General features: G+C 43.1%; 2 protein-coding genes across 20 annotated transcripts in view; one reads left to right on the top strand and one right to left on the bottom strand.

Moving 5' to 3' along the window:
- Positions 1-1,024, bottom strand: part of LOC101114548 (zinc finger protein 613) — a 38,926-nt gene extending 37,902 nt beyond the window's left edge. For 7 of the 10 annotated variants that reach the window (XM_060398803.1, XM_060398802.1, XM_060398799.1 and 4 more), the window contains exon 1: positions 941-1,024. The gene's annotated coding sequence lies outside the window, so the exon portion shown is untranslated. Of the gene's footprint in view, positions 1-205 lie in introns of all 10 variants that reach the window. The other 3 variants (XM_060398806.1, XM_060398804.1, XM_060398807.1) reach the window with 2 other exon arrangements.
- Positions 1,025-1,095: 71 nt separating this feature from the next.
- The window catches only part of LOC101103089 (zinc finger protein 84), a 51,927-nt gene continuing 32,737 nt past the window's right edge, over positions 1,096-20,285 (top strand). For 3 of the 10 annotated variants that reach the window (XM_060398824.1, XM_060398825.1, XM_042231024.2), the window contains exons 1-5: positions 1,096-1,236; positions 5,704-5,894; positions 8,171-8,297; positions 9,043-9,138; positions 17,873-17,965. In XM_060398824.1, coding sequence (XP_060254807.1) covers positions 5,880-5,894; positions 8,171-8,297; positions 9,043-9,138; positions 17,873-17,965 — 331 coding nt within the window. In that variant the 5' untranslated portion in view covers positions 1,096-1,236; positions 5,704-5,879. Of the gene's footprint in view, positions 1,237-3,067; positions 3,160-5,703; positions 5,895-8,170; positions 8,298-8,979; positions 9,139-17,872; positions 17,966-20,285 lie in introns of those variants that run through there. The other 7 variants (XM_042231028.2, XM_042231023.2, XM_060398821.1 and 4 more) reach the window with 6 other exon arrangements.

The following is a 20,285-nucleotide window of genomic DNA, read 5'->3' as shown; positions in this document are numbered from 1 at the left end:
TTGCCTGAATTTATCTGGCCTCTTACCAATTTCTATTGGCTAGAATCCAAGAACTTGGTCAGTAACAGAATGTACAGCTCAATGAAACCATGTTATTTTTCCTGCACTTATACCTTCTATATTTCCAGCACCCAGATCCCTGTTTGCCAGAGTATGCATTTTATAAACATGCATGAATGTTCTCTGAACCAAGTTGTATAATTACAGGGTTGTTGTTTAGTTGGTACATCGTGTCCGACTCTTTTGCGACCCCATGGACTGTAGCTCTCCAGGCACCTCTGTCCATGGGATTTCACAGGCAAGAGTACTGGAGGGGGTTGCCATTTCCTTTTCTGACCTTCCTCACGTAGGGAGCGGTGCTTTAGTCAGTTGCGTCACAGTACTCAACAGAATCACTTCCCTTAGAGCTTTTGATTCAAGTATTTCTCACCTTTGTGCAAGTGTGCAAGTAAAACCTTACCCCATCTTTGGCTCATCCCACTGTGGAAGGGGGGAACCATGCTTCTCCGCTGGCTTTGCCCCTGATCAAAAGTGTTTCCCATTTCCTCTACACCAGTCATTACAAGAGCTGTATAATCCCGCCGTTTTACCCACTTTCAGACCTGTGCGCTTCTGAAAGGTTCTCTAAACCCTACAACACCCTCTCCAGTCCGCATTCCTAGAATACTGCTCGGTTCTCCTTCAATTGTTGCTAGGTTTGGCTTGGGATCCCTCCCTGTTGGATTTCTTTGAGACGGTCGCGCTTCTTAGCTTCATCTTAAATCAAAGGGCCTTCATGTCCGCGAACATCTCTGCCCAGACTGCAGAGATCCAGGTACCCTTGAGTTTCTGAGAAGCTAAGCGTTTGTGCAGCGCCCCTGGCAAATGTTCAAAGTCATGGCCCAATGGGTCAGGTGGGCTGAAAATAGGGTGAAATAAGTCCTTTTCGATAGCTTCTCACCGTTTTACACCTTCCCGCGAAAGGAAGACAAACGAAGCCCTCACCGATCAAACGGAACTATGTGGAAAAACGGCTGCTACTGGTAAAGAGCCGCGAACCCGGCGCGGAAATGCTGCGTCATCGAAGGCTCGCGAGAAGTCAGGATCCGGGTCTTTGGAACCGCCGCTTGTGAACCTCGTCGGCCGCCATCCTTTCAGCTTCCAGCATTTTTGCCTGCGGCGGAGGGTGGTCGCCAGGTTGTAAAACAGCTGTCCTGTGATTTGTCTCCAGCGGTGAAGACGGAAGTCATCCATCAGGTCGGTGTTGGGTTCTGGGCGTGTTTCAGGGCCAGGGAGAGCGCCTTAGGGTGTTTGTTGTTGTTGTTCCAGATTGCGTAGGGGTAGGCGTTGGGGTGAAGCGAGTGGTTATGCCGGCTGGTGCCTTTTGTGTTTGTGGACCACCCCGGGGATTCGTGTTGAGTGTTTTCTCTGGTGGGGGATCACGGGTTCCCGTGTTGGATCTGTAACCTAGCTGGACGCCACCAGGCCTTCCTGGCACAGGCCTTCCCTCATATCCTGTGTTTCAGCTCCTCTCTGAAGTACCTCGATAATAGTACTTGATGTACATTTCATGAATTGTTTTGCAGAAGTTAAAAAAAAAAAAAAAACCCTCCCCCTCTCTAACAAAGAAGAAGATATTAATAAACTATTTAGTGAGGTAGGGCACAGAACCCCACGCCTCCTGGAACCCAAGGACTGATAATGTTAACCCCTGTGAAACCTTCCTGCTACCTCACCATCAGCCAGTTAAAGAATTGTGCGCAAGCTGATCTTAGACCCTGCAAACCCTCTCCCTCACCTGGCTTTTTAAAGTGCTTTGCCAGATCCCTTGGCATTTTAGGGCAAGAGCCGTCTTGTCTCATTGCAAGGCCTTGAAATAAACATTTCACTGTTCCAGACAACAGCGTTTCAGTTTGTTTGGCTTTGCTGTGTCTTTCAGCATGACAAATTGGGAGGTCTTTGCTGGAGAATAAAACATTTGGGGTGTCTGTTGTTGGGGATTGGAACTTGTGTCTGCATTAGGGACAGCGTTTGGGGAGCTTATTGCATGTTTAATTTTAGATGTGAAGTTTCTGGTCTTGAATCCATGTTTACTGTATATTCCTATTGAAAATACTTGGTTTTCAGGTTCATCCTAAAATCAGGGCTTCCCTGGTGTTCAGCAGTAAAGAATCTGCCTGCCAATGCAGGAGACCGAGGTTTGATCCCTGGGTGGGGAAAATCTCTTGGAGAAGGGAACGGCAACCCACTCCAGTATTCTTGGGCTTCCCTTGTGGGTCAGCTGATAAACAATCCGCCTGCAATGCGGGAGACCTGGGTTTGATCCCTGGGTTGGGAAGATCCCCTGGAGAAGGGAAAGGCTACCCACTCCAGTATTCTGGCCTAGAGAATTCCATGGACTGTATAGTCCATGGGGCCGCAAAGAGTCAGACACAACTGAACAACTTTCACTTTCCAGTATTCTTGTTTGGGAAATCGCATGGACAGAGGAGCCTGGCAGGCTACAGTCCATGGGCTCACAAAGAATTGGACACGACTGAGCGACTAACACACTTTAAATACTCCTCCAGAAAGCAACTCTTATTAAAATTTAGTATATTTCATTTTTAGCATTGGGATCAGGTGTGTAGGTATTGGTATGATTTTATACATTTTAAATCTAACATCCTATCATAACATTTGAAAGTTTTATTTCTTTTCTTTTAAAAAAACTATCGCAGTTATGTTCCATCAAGTGGGTATTTTAATTTGGGAAGAAGCAATACAGATGTAGGTACTACACTTTTAGGAACGCATAAATGGATTTCTGTTAACTCAAGTTTTTTTTGTTTCTTTGACCAGCTGTGATGTTTTTCTCTATGTGTTTTGGACATGTTTTATTACGTTTGTTTGTAAACAGGTTATACTTTTGTTGTAACTGTAAATAGCGTCATTTTTTTTCCCATACTACCCCGCTCCCTCAATTTTGTGTTTTCTAATTTTATGTAATGCACAAGAGCAAAAATTAAAAAGATATACTTATTTTGTCACCTCATTCCACTCAGATATTACTAATTGATTCCTTCAAATTGATTCCTTTATGTTTTCTAGTTGAGCATCTTTGTTATCTGCATATAGAGTTGGCCAGGTGGCAAGTTTATGGACTGGAATAAGAAGAACCTGCTTCTCCCTCTGACTTGGGTAGGTTAATCTCTGAGTCAGGCTTCATCAGTTGTGAAAAAAGCTGTCATGATTCCCACTTCATAGCTGTTAGAACTATGGAATGAGCAAAAGTTCTTTGAGTACAAAGCAGAGTGCCTAATAGTCTGAATAAATGGTACCTGCACTTTATCAAGTTATTACTCTTTCTCAAAGGTGTCCCACACACTTTATTGAGATGTAGTTGGCATATACATATGTAATTCTGTAAGTTTAAAGGTGTACAGTTGTTTATTTAATACACTTACATATTGCAAAATGATCACCACCGTAAGTTAGCCAACATCTGCATCATGTGACATAATTACCATTTCTTTTTAGGGGTGAGAACACTGAAGATCTACTTTTTTTTATTAACTTTCAAGTGTATGTGCTTAGTTGCTCAGTCGTGTCCGGCTCTTTGCGATCCCATGGACGGTAGCCCTCCAGGCTCTGCTCTCCATGAAGATTCTTCAGGCCAGAATACTGGAATGGGTTGCCATGCCTTCCTCCAGGGGATTGTTGCAACCCAGGGATTGAACCCAGGTCTAATATGGTATTTAACTGTAATCACCATGCTGTACATTACAGTCCCCTTAAAAGGCTTTTAAATTTTATTTTCATTGATAATTTCTTTCTCTTTAAAGTTTTCTATATGTTGTGAGATTTCTCAATATTTTATATTCCGGGAATAAACCATACCTGTTCATAATGATTTGTTCTTTTAACATGGGACTGAATTCTGTTTGCTGATAGTCTACCTAATATTTTTGCGCCTAGAAATAAAAAAATGTTTTGGATTTGCTTCAAAGTAATCCAGTGGTGGTGGGGGAGTGAATGGCAGTGTAGATAAAAAAAAACAAATTAGGGTTGAATTGATAATTATTGAAGTCACACAATGGATATGTGGAGTTTGATTATGCTGTTCTTTTTTTTTTTTTTTTTTTAATCTACGGCTGCACTGGGTCTTCATTGCTACACACGGGCTTTCTCTAGTGCGGCAAGTGGAATTTACTTTCTGGTTGTGGTGCACGGGGCTTCTTACTGAGGTGGCTTCTTTTGTCACAGAGCACGGACTCTAGGCACACGGGCTCAGTAGTTGTGTGTGCCTCGGCTTAGTTGCCCGAAGGCGTGTGGGATCTTTCTGGACCATGGATCGAACCTGTGTTCCCTGCCTTGGCAGGCAGGTTCTTAAGCACTGAACCACCAGGGGGTCCCTGAGTACACTGTTCTCTATCAGGGTTTTTGTACATGAGGTTTAAATGACTGTTCTTTCTTTTGCTTGAAATGGTAAAAAAAAGACTGTGGAAATGTATAAGTGAAACTGATCTGTACTTTTCTTTAAAAGCTTTTTTCAAGTATACACCCCAAATTAAAGGCTAGAATGTTACAGAAATAAAATAAAAACCAAATTAAAAAGAATAGAATATTACAGGGACATCCTTGGCAGTCCAGTGGTTAAGACTCTGCCCTTCCACTACAGAGGCATGGGTTCAATTCCTGGTCATCCCTGGTTAGGGAACTAAGATCTCACATGCCAAACAGCATGGCTAAAAAAAAAAAATAGAGTATTCCACTACCCTAGAAGCCTCCACCTGCTAATCTCCCTCCTCTCCAGAGGCAATTACTTTCCTAAAAACATATTAAATTTGCCTGACAAGTTTATGTAAGTGGAATCATGTATTACATATTCTCTTGTGTCTGGCTTCTTATGTTCAATATTTTGTTGTGAAATTCATCTAAGTTACTGCATGTAGCAAAATATTATTTCTTTTCATTGCTATTAGTATCCCACTGTATGAAAGTAAAAGAAATTGTTAGTCCCTCAGTTGAGTCTGCCTCTTTGCGACCCCGTGCACTGTAGCACCCTCCAGGCTTCTCTGTCCATGGAATTCTCCAGGCAAGAGTTCTGGAGTGGGTAGCCATTCCCTTCTCCAGGGAATCATCCCGACTCAGATTGAACCCAGGTCTCCTGCATTGCAGGCAGATTCTTTACCATCTCATTTCTTTTTATTGCTCAGTCATGTCTGATTCTTGCAACCCCATGGACTGTAACCATCAGGCTTCTCTGTCCATGGAATTCTCTTGCCTCTCCAGGCAAGAAACTGGACTGGATTGCCATTTCCTACTCCACTATGCTATATATATGTACACATTCTGTTATGTTCTTTTCCAGTACTGTTTATTGTAAGACACTGAATATATAGTTCCCTGTGCTGTACAGTAGGACCTTGTTGTTTATAAGGCCAACATTTTCGTGCTTCATTTTTCCTGAACTGGATCTGTGAGATCTTAGCCATGGACAAGACCAGGAACTGGTTTTTATTTCCCATCTTCTCTTCTGCTTTCACTCTTTTCCAGCTTTGTCAAAAAAGGCATTCCTCTCACCCATCTCATGTTTCTGTGGGACCCAGCCCCATGATAGAAAAGCCTTTCAAGGAGTTAAAGAGACTTGAACTATTGGGACATTCTGTTAGAATGAGTACTCGTGGCTAGAGAGAGCTGTGGCTACAGGTTCAGTCATTGAATTTGCTCTTGAATCCACAGGTTCTAGTCTACAGGAACATTTTCAGTGATAGAAGAAGGAGGCTTCAGGCTTGGGAGGGCATGGATTCTGGCAGCAGCCTGACCTGAGATCCCTGACCATAACCTCCAGGCAGGCCTGGAAAGAGAAGACAGAACACAGCCTGGAGTTACACACCCTTTCTTAAGAAGTAGAGAAGATGAGCAAGGTCCAGGTGAGGTTTGTGTTATCTGTTTTAATCCTTTGTTTCCCAGGGGACTTGTGGAAGCTTCTAAAAAGCAGTCTGGTGAAGTGAGAACAGTATGAAGTAAAAAGTGAAAATGATGGTCCCTAAGTTGTGTCAGACTCTTTGGGACTCCCATGGCGTGTAGCCCACCGGGCTCCTCTGTCTGTGGAGTTCTCCAGGCCAGAATACTGGAGTGGTTAACCATTCCCTTCTCTAGAGGATCTTTCCAACCTGGAGACAGAACCCTGGTCTCCTCCATTGCAGGCAGATTCTTTACCTTCTGAGCCACCAGGAAAGCCCTGAGAAGAGTATATGTGAATAAAAATTAGGATCTGGTGGACAGTAAGTTTAGGCTAAAATCTTAAAATAGAGGCAAATTCTTCCCTTATAACTTCTTAACCCCAGTTTCCAAAAAAATGAAGTCAAAGCCAATTATTCTTGGGTGATCTTTGTGTTTTTACTTACACAAATGATACATAGCTCCGTTCACGTGCACGAGGTTTAAGCACACACAAGTCTTTGCACCAAAAGAAAATATCCTCTTTCACCTTTTTCTTACCAAAGGCCCAACCCGAAGGGTAACATGATAATAATTTGGGTTTCCCATCAAATTCATGTTTGGTAAAATATATCTATATTTAGATTAATTTATGTATATCTTAATATATGTGTTTGTATGCGCATACATATGTAAACTTATAGATATGTAGCTGAATATATTATTAAGAGTTTTTCATGTGTCTGGGATGAGACTATATACTATATAGACTATATACTATAGACTACATACTATTTGGGGGCTTGATTCTTTTCATTTAAGAGAATGCCTTGAAAATCATTGATACCAGTATATTTAAATCCGTCTCATTGATGTTAATGTTTGCATAATATTTCATAGCATAGAGGTTTAGGATACCTTGTGGTGCAGAGGTTAAAGCGTCTCCCTGCAATGTGGGAGACCTGGGTTCGCTCCCTGGGTCAGGAAGATCCCCTGGAGAAGGAAATGGCAACCCACTCCAATATTCTTGCCTGGAGAATCCCATGGACGGAGGAGCTTGGTGGCCTACAGTCTGCGGATCGCAAAGAGTCGGACACGACTGAACGACTTCACTTCACTTCTTTTGTCTGCCTCTAATAGACATCTAAATTAATAACAAATTTTTCACTCATATAAACAAAGACATTCTTACTGCACAGTGTCTTTTATTTCTATGCAAATATTATTTGAGTTCTTTTCTAGGCTGGGAAGGACTAATTTGTAGAATTCCACAGGGCTGTGGTTTGAATGTTTGTGTGCCTCTACAATTCATTGTTGAAATCTTAACCAATCAAAGATGATCATATTAGGAGGTGGGACCATTTGGAGGTGTGTAGATCAGTCATGAGGGTGAGGTCTTCACGAATAGGATGAGTGTCCTTTTAAGAGAGAATGCACAGGGATCCCTCACCCTTCCCTGCGAAGGTTCCCGCTATGAACCAGGGAGCGGGCCCTCACTAAAAGGTGGCCATGATGGCCCTTGATCCCAGACTTCCCAGCCCCCACAACTGTGAGAAATAAATTTGTTTTTATAAGCTACCCAGTCTGTGGCATTTTATTATAGCAACCCAAGTGGACTAAGACACAGTCACAGGCTTTTCCCTGGTGGCTCAGTGGTAAAGAACCCACCTGCCAATGCAGGGGACACAGGTTCAATCCCTGGGCCAGGAAGATCCCACATTGCCCCAGAGCTAAGCCCGAGCACCACAACTACTGAGCCTGTGCTCTGGAGCATGGGAGGCGCAGCTGCTAAAGCCCACTGGCCTAGAGCTTGTGCTCTGCAACAGGAGAAGCCATGACAGTGAGAGGCCCACACACCACAGCTAGGGAGTGGCCCCCACAACTAGAGAAAAGCCCATGCAGCAACAAAGACACAGCACAAAAATAAATGAATACAGATTTTTTTTAAAAAAAGACACATGGTCTGGCCTACGTGAAATAGCCACAGCTACAGTGCACATAATTTTTTATCATGGGGAAGATAAACAGAATGTGTTCCTGAGACTTCCGTGGTGGTCTAGTGGTTAGGATTCCAGGCTTTCACTGCTGTGATCTGGGTTCAGTCCCTGGTCTGGGAACTGAGATCCCATGAGCTATGTTGTACGGCCAAAAAATAAAATAAAAATGAGATCTCTTCTGATGTATAAAAAAATAAAAGAACATGTTCTTACTCTTTTTTCCACATCATATATTCCATCACGAATTGCATTGGAATTTGTTATTACAGGGCCCTGTGTCATTCGAGGATGTGGCTGTGGGCTTCAGCGGGGAGGAGTGGCAGCTACTGGGCCCATCTCAGAAGGCCCTGTACTGGGACGTCATGTTGGAGAACTACTGCAACTTAGTGTCAGTAGGTAAGGGCAGCGTGTGCCCAGGCCACCCAGGATGGCTGTTCTCCTGCTCTCTGTCCATCTCTAGCTCAACCCAGGCCTGCTTCACCTACACCCTTCTCAAATGACTGACCTCCCTGTCTACAAATTTACCCTGGGCCCAGCTAATGCCATTCTGGCTTTAGATCAGAACATCTCCACTATGAGAGCTTTTCATAGGGATGGTGACGGGCGTGCCTCTCTGCTGGTTTCCCTGGTAACCAATGAGCCAACCTGACATCAATTTCCCCTGTAACTGGTAACGCACCCCCCACCCCAGCAAAGACTGCAGTCATGTCCCACCTGCCATGTACTGCACACAGTGGGGTGTTGCTCCAGGACCTTGTGTCAGACAAGTAAGCTCCTCCCTCCGTTAAACCATTGATGTCTCTGTCGCCGACTCCAGGCTCTTTTTCCGTGGTTTGAAGTTGGGTGAGTCCAGGGCTTGGCTTGGAGGACTGCAAGGTGCATCCCAGCAGACAGCATTATAGTCAGTTGCCTTTTCTTTCTCATTCAGTGAAATCTGTAGGGTTCCTGAAATGTTGTATTTTATGGTTGGGACTAAAGCACTGTAGGTCCTAGAATGCATGTTCTCCCTTTCCAAGTTAAAGGTTTTTACTTTACCAAAGTACAAGGGATGTGGTCCCCAAAATCAAACTTTGTACAGTTCTCGTAGATCACCTTGGCTCAAATGGTCAGCACCAGCCATCCCATGATTTCCCGTTTACAGGATATCAGGCTCCCAAACCAGATTCACTCTTTCAGTTGGAACAAGGAGGACCCCCATGGACAGTCAAGGGAGCAGTCCTGAGTCCAACCTGCCCAGGTGAGTGAGCTCAAAACAAGAAGGTGGGAAGAAATGACACAAACATTCAGTTAGTCAGTGACAGGTTGACATTTCTGAAGTGTTCCCTGACACCGTTTGTGACCCAATAACCTAACACTTTTCTGCATGTTGTTATTAGGGCTGTTCTTCTTTGCCTGCTATTAAAGGATGATGTCTTCTTTTTTACAGTTTTCGGGATCTTACTGTGGTTTGTCTCATCCTAGACCTTGCGGTCTTAAGCTGGTTCGGTGCTTCCCAGCACGCTCCCTCATGCCTTCTCCTTTCCTTTGTCTGCAAGGGCTCACTCTCTGTCCTCCACCTTGCTCACTCCGAGGTCCCTCTCACCACCCATACAGATTGTTTTGCACTTAGCGCTGCTCCCTGCCTCTGCAGTATCAGCTCCCCTTTTGACAGCTGTTCTCCCTCCCTGACAACCCATGTCACCTTCATTCATCTGAAAACCACACACACCTTGTCTCCCAGGGGACCTCTGTCTACTGATTGACCCTCTGCTTCCCCAGCTTTCAGGTTAGGGGTTTTGTTAATCTTCTGTTAAAAGTTTGACTCAGTCTCCGGGCCTCAGCTTTCTGTTCTCTGCTGGAGGGCCCCAGGTTGACTCCTGCTAACATCTGACCTGCACTCTAACCCTCTGTGTGTTGCCAGCCACCAGGGCCACTGGCCTGTGTTGCTCTACTTCCTGTGCGTGAGACCAGAATCCTCTTTTCTCCCAGATCCTGTCTTCACCCTCAGAGTGTGTGTTCACACATATGGAAGGTTTAAGCTCTCTGACAGATATCCCTGGGTTGACAACTCTCTGTCTATAGTCTAATCTGCCCTCTGATTCTGCATTTTGCCTACATCCGAAGTAATTATCCTGCGAAATCTTTTTTCCTTCGGTTTCATGAATGAGATCATTTTTCCTCCTGGTGAATTCTTTTCCTCCCCATGCATTTTGTTTAGGTTCTACCATATTGCTCTGCCTTTCAGTTACCTTGAGTCTTTCCTATTTGCTCTATTATTTCTGAAGGTCTCTGTGGTGGTCCAGTAGTTAAGACTCCATGCTTCCTCTGCAGGGGTCACAGGTTCGATCCCTGGTCAGGGAACTAAGGTCCCATATGGCACAGGACACGGCCAAAAAAATTTGAAAGACCTTCTGTATGGATTCCAGGTGCCTTCTTTTGGGCTTCCCTGGTGGCTCAGGTGGTAAAGAATCTGCCTGCAATGCAGGAGACCTGGGTTCGAGCCCTGGGTCAGGAAGATCCCCTGGAGAAGGAAATGGTTACCCACTCCAGTATTCTTGCCTGGAGAATTGCATGGATAGAGGAGCCTGGCAGGCTACAGTCCATGGGGTCACAAAAAGTTGGACATGACTGAGTGACTAACACTAACTAACTGCTGTTCCTATTGAATTTTGTTTTATAATACTGTCATTTTTTTCACAGAGCATAGCATACACTTCCATAGTAGCCATTTCTCTTAGACTGGGATCTTATAAGAGCTAACTCAAACCATGGCATTTTTATACTCTGTTCCCCCCCCTCTAGAATTATCATGGATGTTTTCATTGTTCTTTGTCCTAGAAGAAATGTGGGAGATTGATCCTTTGCAGTGGCACCCAGAAAACCAAAACAGGATTAAAATTTTGGAAAGATGTCCACAAAGTTATGCAAATAATTTTGACTTATGCAAAAGCCTTGTTCCTTTAACACAAAAACACAATAAGTTTGGCTCACACTGTAGAAGTTTAAAGTCACAGTTAGGTTTTGTTGCTGAGAATAGAAGATACGCAGGAAAGGACTCTGATGGGTTCAGTGGGTATGGGAAATCATCTGTCTGCCTCCAGGATAATAAAACTCTTGGTGGATCAAATACCATGGTTGTGTGAAACCCAGTAGCACTATATCACCGCTCAGTGGCTGTCAGAAACCTTGCTCAGGAAAGCAGCCATGTGCATGCAGTGAATGTGGGAAAGCGTTCTCCAGGAAGGCCCAGCTCATTAGACATCAGAGAACTGAAAGGGGAGAGAAGCCCCACAGATGCAACACATGTGGAAAAGCATTCATCAAGATTCAGCTCACTGAACATCAGAGAACTCATACGGGAGGGAAGCCCCATGAACCTAATGAATGGGAAAGCCTTTTCCAGAAGGTTGCAGCTCATGGGCCTCCAGAGAAGTCACACAGGAGAGAAGCCCTGCAGGATGTGGTGAGTATGGAAAAGCCTTCAGCCAGAGGTTACCGGCTCAAGAGACATCAGCGTTCTCACACCAGAGAGAAACTGTATGGCTGCGGTATGTGTGGGAAGGCCTTTTCCCAAAAGGCTTACCTCATTGCCCATCAGAGACGCCACACAGGAGAGAAGCCTTATGAGTGCCGCAAACGCAGAAGAACCTTCTTTTTTAAGTCTGACCTGACCAAGCATCAGAGAATTCACAGGGAAGAGAAACTGTGTGAGTGCAGTGACTGCAAAAAGGCCTTCTGAAGCAAGGCAGAGCTCATTCAGCACAAGCGGACTCACACCAGAGAGACCATACAGCTGCAGTGAATGTGGCGAAGCCTTGGCCGACGTGTTCTCATCAAACATAAGAAGACTCACTGGGGAGAGAAAGCTGTAGAATCCCCAGAGCTGGAGATACCCTCCTCTGGGTGTCATAGCTCTTTATGCCTGAGTGAACTCATACAAGAGCAAAGCCCTGTTAACACAGTGCCCAGAGAGATGGTGTCTTTGGGAACCCAGTCCTTATCAAGCAGTGAGCTGCTAATGGGCAGAAACAGAGTGATTGTGGCCCAGTCTTTTCTAAGAAGTCAGGCCTCAGTAGATAATCGGGGGTTTACTCAGGGAATAAGCCTCAGAAATGCAGTGAATGTGATCACCCCTTCAGTAATAAATTATGTCTTGTATGTTACAGATACTGCATAGAAAGAAAAATCCTTGGGGGATTTTTCCTCCAGAGATGGGGGAGCCTTGAGCCAGAATCTTCCCCACATTCATTATGTGTCAATGCTCACTTAGGGCAGAAATGCTGGATTTCCCTGGAGGTCCAATGGTTAAGACTCTAAGCTTCCAATGCAAGGGGCACAGGTTAAATCCCTGGTTGAGGAACTAAAATCTCACAGGCTGTTGTGGGGTGCAGCCAAAAATATATATATATAAAGAGTTGATTTCGGGACAGAAATGCCATGGATGCAGTGATTGTGTAGAACACTTCCATGAGAAGTTAGACTTAGTAAATATCAGTGAGATCATATGGAGCAGAAATGTAGCTCTTGTGGGGAACCTTTTTCCCAGAAGTGATATCCTGGTGAGTTTCAAAGAGTTCCCATGGGACTGAAACCTTAGGAAAAAGTGTGATGGTCTTCAGTGATCAATTATACCTTCTCACTTGTCAGAGAAGCATAGAAAGACAACTCTAGAGGCACTGAAAGTGGAAAAAACACATTTATAAAGTGGGGAAGAACTCATAGAAAAGAGAAATCCCCTGAAAGCCATAAAAAAAAAAAAAAAAAGGAAATTGTATCCCCAAATTAAGTCCTGTATCACAGTTTTACCTTGGGAAATGGGGAGAGACTTCTCTAAGTAAAGGAAATCTTCAGTTGAGTCACTCGGTCGTGTCCGACTCTGCAACCCCATGAATCGCAGCATGCCAGGCCTCCCTGTCCATCACCAACTCCCGGAGTTCACTCAGACTTGCGTCCGTTAGACGTCAGGAATTGCAGTATGGAGTGAAAACCTCAGAATATAATGAATGTAAAAGTACAGCTGTATTAGTTTCTTGTGGCTGGTGTAACCAATTTTCACAAAGTTAGTGTTTCAGAATAACACAGTGCATTAGTCCAGAGATCTGAAATCCAAAAAAATGCATCTCTCTAGGGTTAAAAACAAGGTTGTTGGCAAGGTCACATTTCTTTATGGAGGTTCTAGAGCAGACTCGGTTTCTTTGTTTTCCCAGCTTCTAGCAGCTGCCCAAATTCCATGACTTTTGGCCCCTTTCCTTCCTTAAGGCCAGTGATGACTGGTCAACTCTTCATCTCTCACTTTTCTGCCTCTTCCTTCCACGCTTAAGGACCCTTGTGATTACATTGGGCCCACCCAGAAAGTTCAAAATAATGTCCTATCTTAAAATCAGCTAATTAGCAACTTTAACTTCATCGCTAACTTGTGTCCCCTTTGCCTTATAATATAGCATATTCACAAGTCCTGGATATAAGGATGTAGACATCTTTGGGAGGCCACTATGCTGCCTACCAAAGGTCACCCTTTGGCACCCAATGGTTCATGTCCATCCCACATGTAAAATGGATTCACCCTATCCCACCATCTCCAAGTGTCTCAGCCTGTTACAGGACCAACTCAGTCCAAAATCTCACCTAAAATGGATCTACTCGGGAGTGCCAGATCTCACCTTCTAAAGCTAATATTGGTGAGCCTCTGGGTATAATCTGCCCTGGGGCACCATGTGAACCTTAAAACTCTAGAAACTATTTGGCCTTAAAATGACTTAATGCCATCTTCTGCCTTAATTCCCCTTCACCATACAATGTAACAGGTTTCCATATTCTGGGAATTGGGACATGAACATCTTTGGGATTTGCCATGATATTGCCTACCACAAAAGCATTAGATTTCAGAGAGTTGCACTTCAATAAATTCCTGCCTACCCCTTAAATAAATTTGAAACAGCATGTTCTCAGTGAAGCAGTTATCTAAAGTAATTATGATCTAAGTACAGTTCAATTCAGTTCAGTCGCTCAGTCATGTCCGACTCTTTGCAACCCCATAAATTGCAGCACACCAGGCCTCCCTGTCCATCACCATCTCCCGGAGTTCACTCAAACTCACGTCCATTGAGTCGGTGATGCCATCCAGCCATCTCATCCTCTGTCGTCCCCTTCTCCTGCCCCCAATCCCTCCTAGCATCAGAGTCTTTTCCAATGGGTCAACTCTTAGCATGAGGTGGCCAAAGTACTGGAGTTTCAGCTTTAGCATCCTTCCTTCCAAAGAACACCCAAGACCAATCTCCTTTAGAATGGACTGGTTGGATCTCCTTGCAGTCCAAGGGACTCTCAAGAGTCTTCTCCAACACCACAGTTCAAAAGCATCAATGCTTCGGCACTCAGCTTTCTTCACAGTCCAACTCTCACATCCATACATGACCACAGGAAAGACCATAGCCTTGACTAGACGGACCGTTCTTGGCAAAGTAATGTCTTTGCTTTTGAATATGCTATCTAGGTTGGTCATAACTTTCCTTCCAAGGAGTAAGTGTCTTTTAATTTCATGGCTGCAGTCACCATCTGCGGTGATTTTGGAGCCCCCAAAAATAAAGTCTGGCACTGTTTCCACTGTTTCCCCATCTATTTCCCGTGAAGTGATGGGACCAGATGCCATGATCTTCGTTTTCTGAATGTTGAGCTTTAAGCCAACTTTTTCGCTCTCCTCTTTCACTTTCATCAAGAGGCTTTTTAGTTCCTCTTCACTCTCTGCCATAAGGGTGGTGTTATCTGCATATCTGAGATTATTGATATTTCTCCTGGGAATCTTGATTCCAGCTTGTGCTTCTTCAGCCCAGTGTTTCTCATGATGTACTCTGCATAGAAGTTAAATAAGCAGGGTGACAACATACAGCCTTGACGTACTCCTTTTCCTATTTGGAACCAGTCTGTTGTTCCATGTCCAGTTCTAACTGTTGCTTCCTGACCTGCACATTAACATTTTTTTCCTTTAATCAGAGAATCTTGTACTAATTCTTAGATGTGAATACCATGGAATGCTCTTGAAACATAAGAATCAAATTATCAGCACTGGAAAAGAACTCTCTCCTAATGGAACATGAGATTTTTACTGCTGGAAATACTACCAAACATACCTTTGTATCTATTCTGAAATTGAATAGATTAACATATCCACACATAAAATTCCATGGGCAGAGGATCCTGGCGGGCTATAGTCCACGGGGTCATAAAGGTAGGACATGACTCAGCAGGCATGGATCAACCAGTAATGCTAATTTTACAGTCAGACATCCAGTCAGAACCTATGCATGTATGCCAAGAAACAGGAAAATAGGACCCATAAACACGAAGGAAAGTCTATAGAAAGAGACCCAGAAAAATAAAAAATGAAAAAATATTTCTTAAAGAAAATAAAAATAATAAAAAATACAGAAAACAATAAATCTAAAAAGAGGGGAAAAGTAGTAAAAGAGACCCAGAAATGACATGGGTGATAGAATTAGTAGAAAATGATGTTAAAATAGTTATTATAAATATTATATATGGTCAAGAAGGCTGTGTCAAGTGGATTATGGAAATTATAATTTTCTGTGGAATTCTCTCCACATGAAGAAAGGGACAGATTGCTCCCCTGGTGGCTCACAGGGTAAAGATCTACCTGCAACATGGGAGACCTGGGTTCAATCCCTGTGTCAGGAAGATCCCCTGGAGAAGGGAATGGCTACCCTTTCTAGTATTCTTGCCTGGTGAATCTCATGGGCAGAGGAGCCTAGTAGTCTATAGCCCATGGAGTTGCAAAGAGTCGGACACAGTTGAGCAACTGACACGCACGTGGCCAATTGCGCAGTGTCTCTTTAAAATTTTTATTTATTTCTGGCTGAGCTGGGCCTTTGTTGCTGTGTGTGGGCTTTCTCTAGTTGTGGTGCCCAGGCTTCTCATTGCAGTGACTTCTCTTTTTGCAGAGCATGGGCTCTAGTGCACATGGGATCAGTAGTTGCAGGGCATGAGCTCTAGAGCTCAGGCTCAGTAGTTGTGGCACACAGGTTTAGTTGTTCTGTGACATGTGGGATCCTTCCAGATGGGATTGAACCCGTGTCCCCTGCATTGGCAGGCAGATTCTCCACTACTGAGCCATAAGGGAAGCCTTGAACAAAGCTTATCCAACACCTTGCTCCATAAGGTACATCACTGCCTTCTTGCACTTGCAGACATTAGACGGTACTTGAACACTGTGCTTGGGACCATTTTAATCAGCAGAATTACCAAGAAAAAGTATAAAAGTATAAATTACCAAGAAAAGTGTCGTGAAAAACATGACCCTAAGTAGACCATGAAAAGGGTGCTTGTTTGCGATAGGAGAACTGAAATAAGACAGGATCATTTTGTTCAGACTCAGCCAGGATCATACACATCGGGCAACTTATATTATTTGTTGCTCAAATTATTCTATGCAGATGTCTGCAGATGTTCGTGCAAGTGCTGTGATTATTGATTTTGGGTTAAAAAGAAATTTTAGCAGGTGAATTCACAGTAAATCCATGAATAATGAGAACTGACTGAACTTTATTTTTTAATTTTTCTGCTGGTTTATGTACATCTAAATGGTCATTTTAATAATATCCCTTCTACATATTTTAGATATCCTGTTTCTCAATACAGTAAACCTTTATATTAAACATATTAATATCTTGTACTGATAATTCCTGCATGTGTAGTTATTTCATATCTGATTCTGTTACTTGTTCTGTCTGTTGAAATGTGTCCAAAAGCTCCTTGAGGGCAGATTTTTGCTGTGTTTATATGTTAGCACTTAGTTCTTCTTCACCTCTTAAATAATTGTCTGAAATGTTTTATAGAGACATTTTATGTCCCTGTTTTAGGGATATTTTACCTGTAAAATATAGTGAATATGCTTTTCAGAAACTTCTGATTTACTAGACTAGTTGATAATTAAGTGTTCAATTGCAAAATCAGTATAAGGGCATTTTACTTCTTTTCATAGTAACTAATGAAAACTGTTACCCAGAGAGAGAGAGCCTTGGTAACTTAGGGTGAAAACAGCCAGAACATATACCTGTAGGTCTTTTGCTTATTAGTAATGACCATCACCGGCTTCCTAGGTGCTGCAGTGGGAAAGAATCCACCTGCCAACACAGGAGGCCCAAGAGACATGAGTTCAATTCCTAGGTTGGGAAGATCCCCTGGAGGAGGAAATGGCAACCCACTCCAGTATTCTTGCCTAGAAGAATTCCATGCACAGAGGAGCCTGGCAGGCTATAGTCCATGGGGTCCATGGGATCACAAAGAGTTGGATACAGTTGAGCACACACATACACACACAATGATCACCACACATTGGAAGAAGAATCTGTGATAATTAATAGGGACTAGTGTCATTTGAGGATATTTCTATGGACTTCACTTGGGAGGGGGGCTTCCCTTTTGGCTCAGATGGTAAAGCGTCTGCCTACAATGCGGGAGACCTACGTTCGATCCCTGGGTCGGGAATATCCCCTGGAGAAGGAAATGGCAACCCACTCCAGTACTCTTGCCTGGAAAATTCCATGGACAGAGGAGCCTGGTAGGCTATAGTCCATGGGGTCATAAAGAGTTGTGTACGACTGAGCAATTTCACTTCTACTTATTTCCCTGAGAGGAGTGGTAGCTACTAGGTTCTGCTTAGAAGAGCCAACATCAGGATATGTTACTGGAGAATTCTAATAACCTGTGATACTAGTTAACTGTGTCATTCAGAACACAGCCAATAGCCTTTCCTTTTTTAGTTGCCCTAACGTCCAAAGAGACTCCAGATACTGGGTTTGAGTTTATAGACAATCAATTTTCAGTCCTTCTGTTCCCATCAGAACTTAATGTGCTTTCATCTTCATTAGCTCTTTAATCTGCCAAGGTGAGAGTGTGTCCATTCCTTTTGTGCTCTTCCTAGACATCCCCCACCAAGTCAAATTGTAAGCATCCAAGTCTTTGTCATTTCCCATGAACAGGCTATCAAGCTACCATACCAGTTCTGATCCTTAACTTCGAGCCCAGAAAAGGGCCATGGAAAGAAGATGAAATGCAGCATCAGTACTTTCCAGGTAAGTAAGCAGATGAGAAGCCGCAAGATGGGAGACCTTGAAAGTAGTTGGAGGTGAAAGGTTGACCCTTCCGAATGTGTTTAGCAAGGCTAAAACTCTGACGGTGGTGGTGGTTGTTTAGTCGCTAAGTTGTGTCTGGCTCTTTGCAACCCCATGAACTGCAGCATGCTAGTCTTTCCTGTCCTTCACTGTCTCCCAGGGCGAAAATAAACTCATGTCTGTTGAGTCTGTGGAACCATCTCATCTTCTGTTGCCCCCCTGTCCTGCCCTCATTCTTTCCCAGCATCAGGGTCTTCTCCAGTGAGTCAGTTCTTTGCATCACGTGGCCAAAGTATTGGAGCTTCAGCTTCTGCATCAGTCCTTCCAGTGAATATTCAGGTTTAATCTCCTTTAGGATGGACTGGTTTGATCTCCCTGCTGTCCAAGGGACTCTGAAGGTCTTTACAAACACCTAAATCATTGACAAGGCTCTCTTGCATGCTGTTTCCAGGAAAATGTGCCTTTTTTTCTCTCAGATTGACTCACTGTTCAGTAATTAGTTTCCTTACAGCATCCAGACTTCCTCCTTCTTCTTCCTGTTTGGCAGCGTCACTTCCTTTCTCCGCATTCTCTTTAGCTTCTTGCACGACTGAGTGACTAACACTTACCTGATCAAATAATGCCACAATTCTTCCAGTTAATACAGCAACACCAGTGCTGGTGGCTTTCTGTGGGCTGTGTGAGAATGTATCAGAGCAAACCAGAAAGTGGGGATATTGACCACTGGTGGTCTATAAATGTGATATTAGAGTTTTGGGAAGGTTGACTGTCTATTGCCTGCAGAATTAATTAGATAAGAAAGAATCAGTAAGATAGGGTGACTACACTTTAAAAGCTGAGGATCCTTTATTCTAAACTGCTTCCCCCAGATGTTTGTTCAAGACTTAACTTGGTGTCTTTCCTTTGTTGTCATTGTTTGTGCCTGATGAATGGACCTTCTCCATTCATCTCTGGGCATCTCCTAAAGTCTTCAGAGTTGCAAAGCATGAAGCTTCATTTTTGCCTGTTTCTGTCATTTGTTAACCAGTGTAAATTCATTAAATTTCATGGCCTTAACAATACTATTTATTTGCTGATGACCCCCAAATTTCTGTCTACTGACCAAACCTTCCCTTATCCTTATATAGTCACCTGATGCTTCTTTTCTGCACTCAGAGATCTGATACCTACCTCATATTCACATCACTTTTTGTTCCTCTTTTCGCTCACACCACAAATTGAATCTATCAGCAAGTTTGGTCTGTCTCCTTATATCCCAAGGGCTCCACTCTTTTCTGTTACTGTTGTTTTCACTCACACATCAGTGTCCAGTATTTTTTGCCAGAATTGTGATAGTTTTCTTGAAAATACTCTTGACTTGTTTAATCTTGCTTCTCTCTGTTCTCCACACAATAATCAAGTGATTTCTTTTCAAAAATTTTGCTGTGTTTATTTATTTATAAAAAGGAAGTAAGGAAAATGAGTGTTTGTAGCTGGTCACCACCCCACCCCCCACAATGGTCATGAGCATGAGCTTCAGAAACATCTGGCGTTTTAAAGACATACCTGGATTGAAAAACCGAGGAATGACAAGATAAACCATCATGTAGAACAACCTCCTGAGTGGGAGGGTAGAGCGCAAAATCTAAAGTGTAATCTAAGAACAATGCTATATGACATAGCAGATCATTACCAATGTTCATAACCACAGTCCACAAGCCTAAAAACAGTGTTATGTCACAATATTTAAGACCTTGTAATTCACATACGCAAAGGATGACATTTTTGAAGTGAAAGCTAAGACATCTCTCTCCTAGTATTACCTTGAATGGCATCCTGTTACTGTTATTAATAATATAATATCTGAATCCTTCCAGAGTCGTCCTACACATGAGCATTTCCTGCCTACTGCCTACTTTCTAACTTCTTTATGTAAAAATGAAGTATAATGAAGTTAATTTTGCAATCAACCCACAGTATAACCAGCATTTAGATCGGAAATACCAGAGTACTGTGCAAGATGCCATTGTGGGAATCTAAAACAAATTAGTCATTCCGCATTCAGGCCATTATGAGTAATCCTCCTATATAACTTAATGAAAATGTCTTCTTTTATTTTCTATTTTTTCCTTTTGAAAATATTTATTCCTAAATAGTTTAGACTTCATGTGAAATCCCAAGATTATGCACAGATTTCATGTACATTGTTTTTGCAGATTCCCTTAAGTGGTAGTATTTTACCACATTTGCTTTATCGTAATCTGTCATTTTACACACACACACACACACACACACACACACA

This window comes from Ovis aries, chromosome 14 (genome assembly GCF_016772045.2).
Source record: "Ovis aries strain OAR_USU_Benz2616 breed Rambouillet chromosome 14, ARS-UI_Ramb_v3.0, whole genome shotgun sequence".
In the NCBI taxonomy this organism is placed as follows: domain Eukaryota; kingdom Metazoa; phylum Chordata; class Mammalia; order Artiodactyla; family Bovidae; genus Ovis; species Ovis aries.
This window is presented reverse-complemented; position numbering and strand designations above follow the sequence as displayed.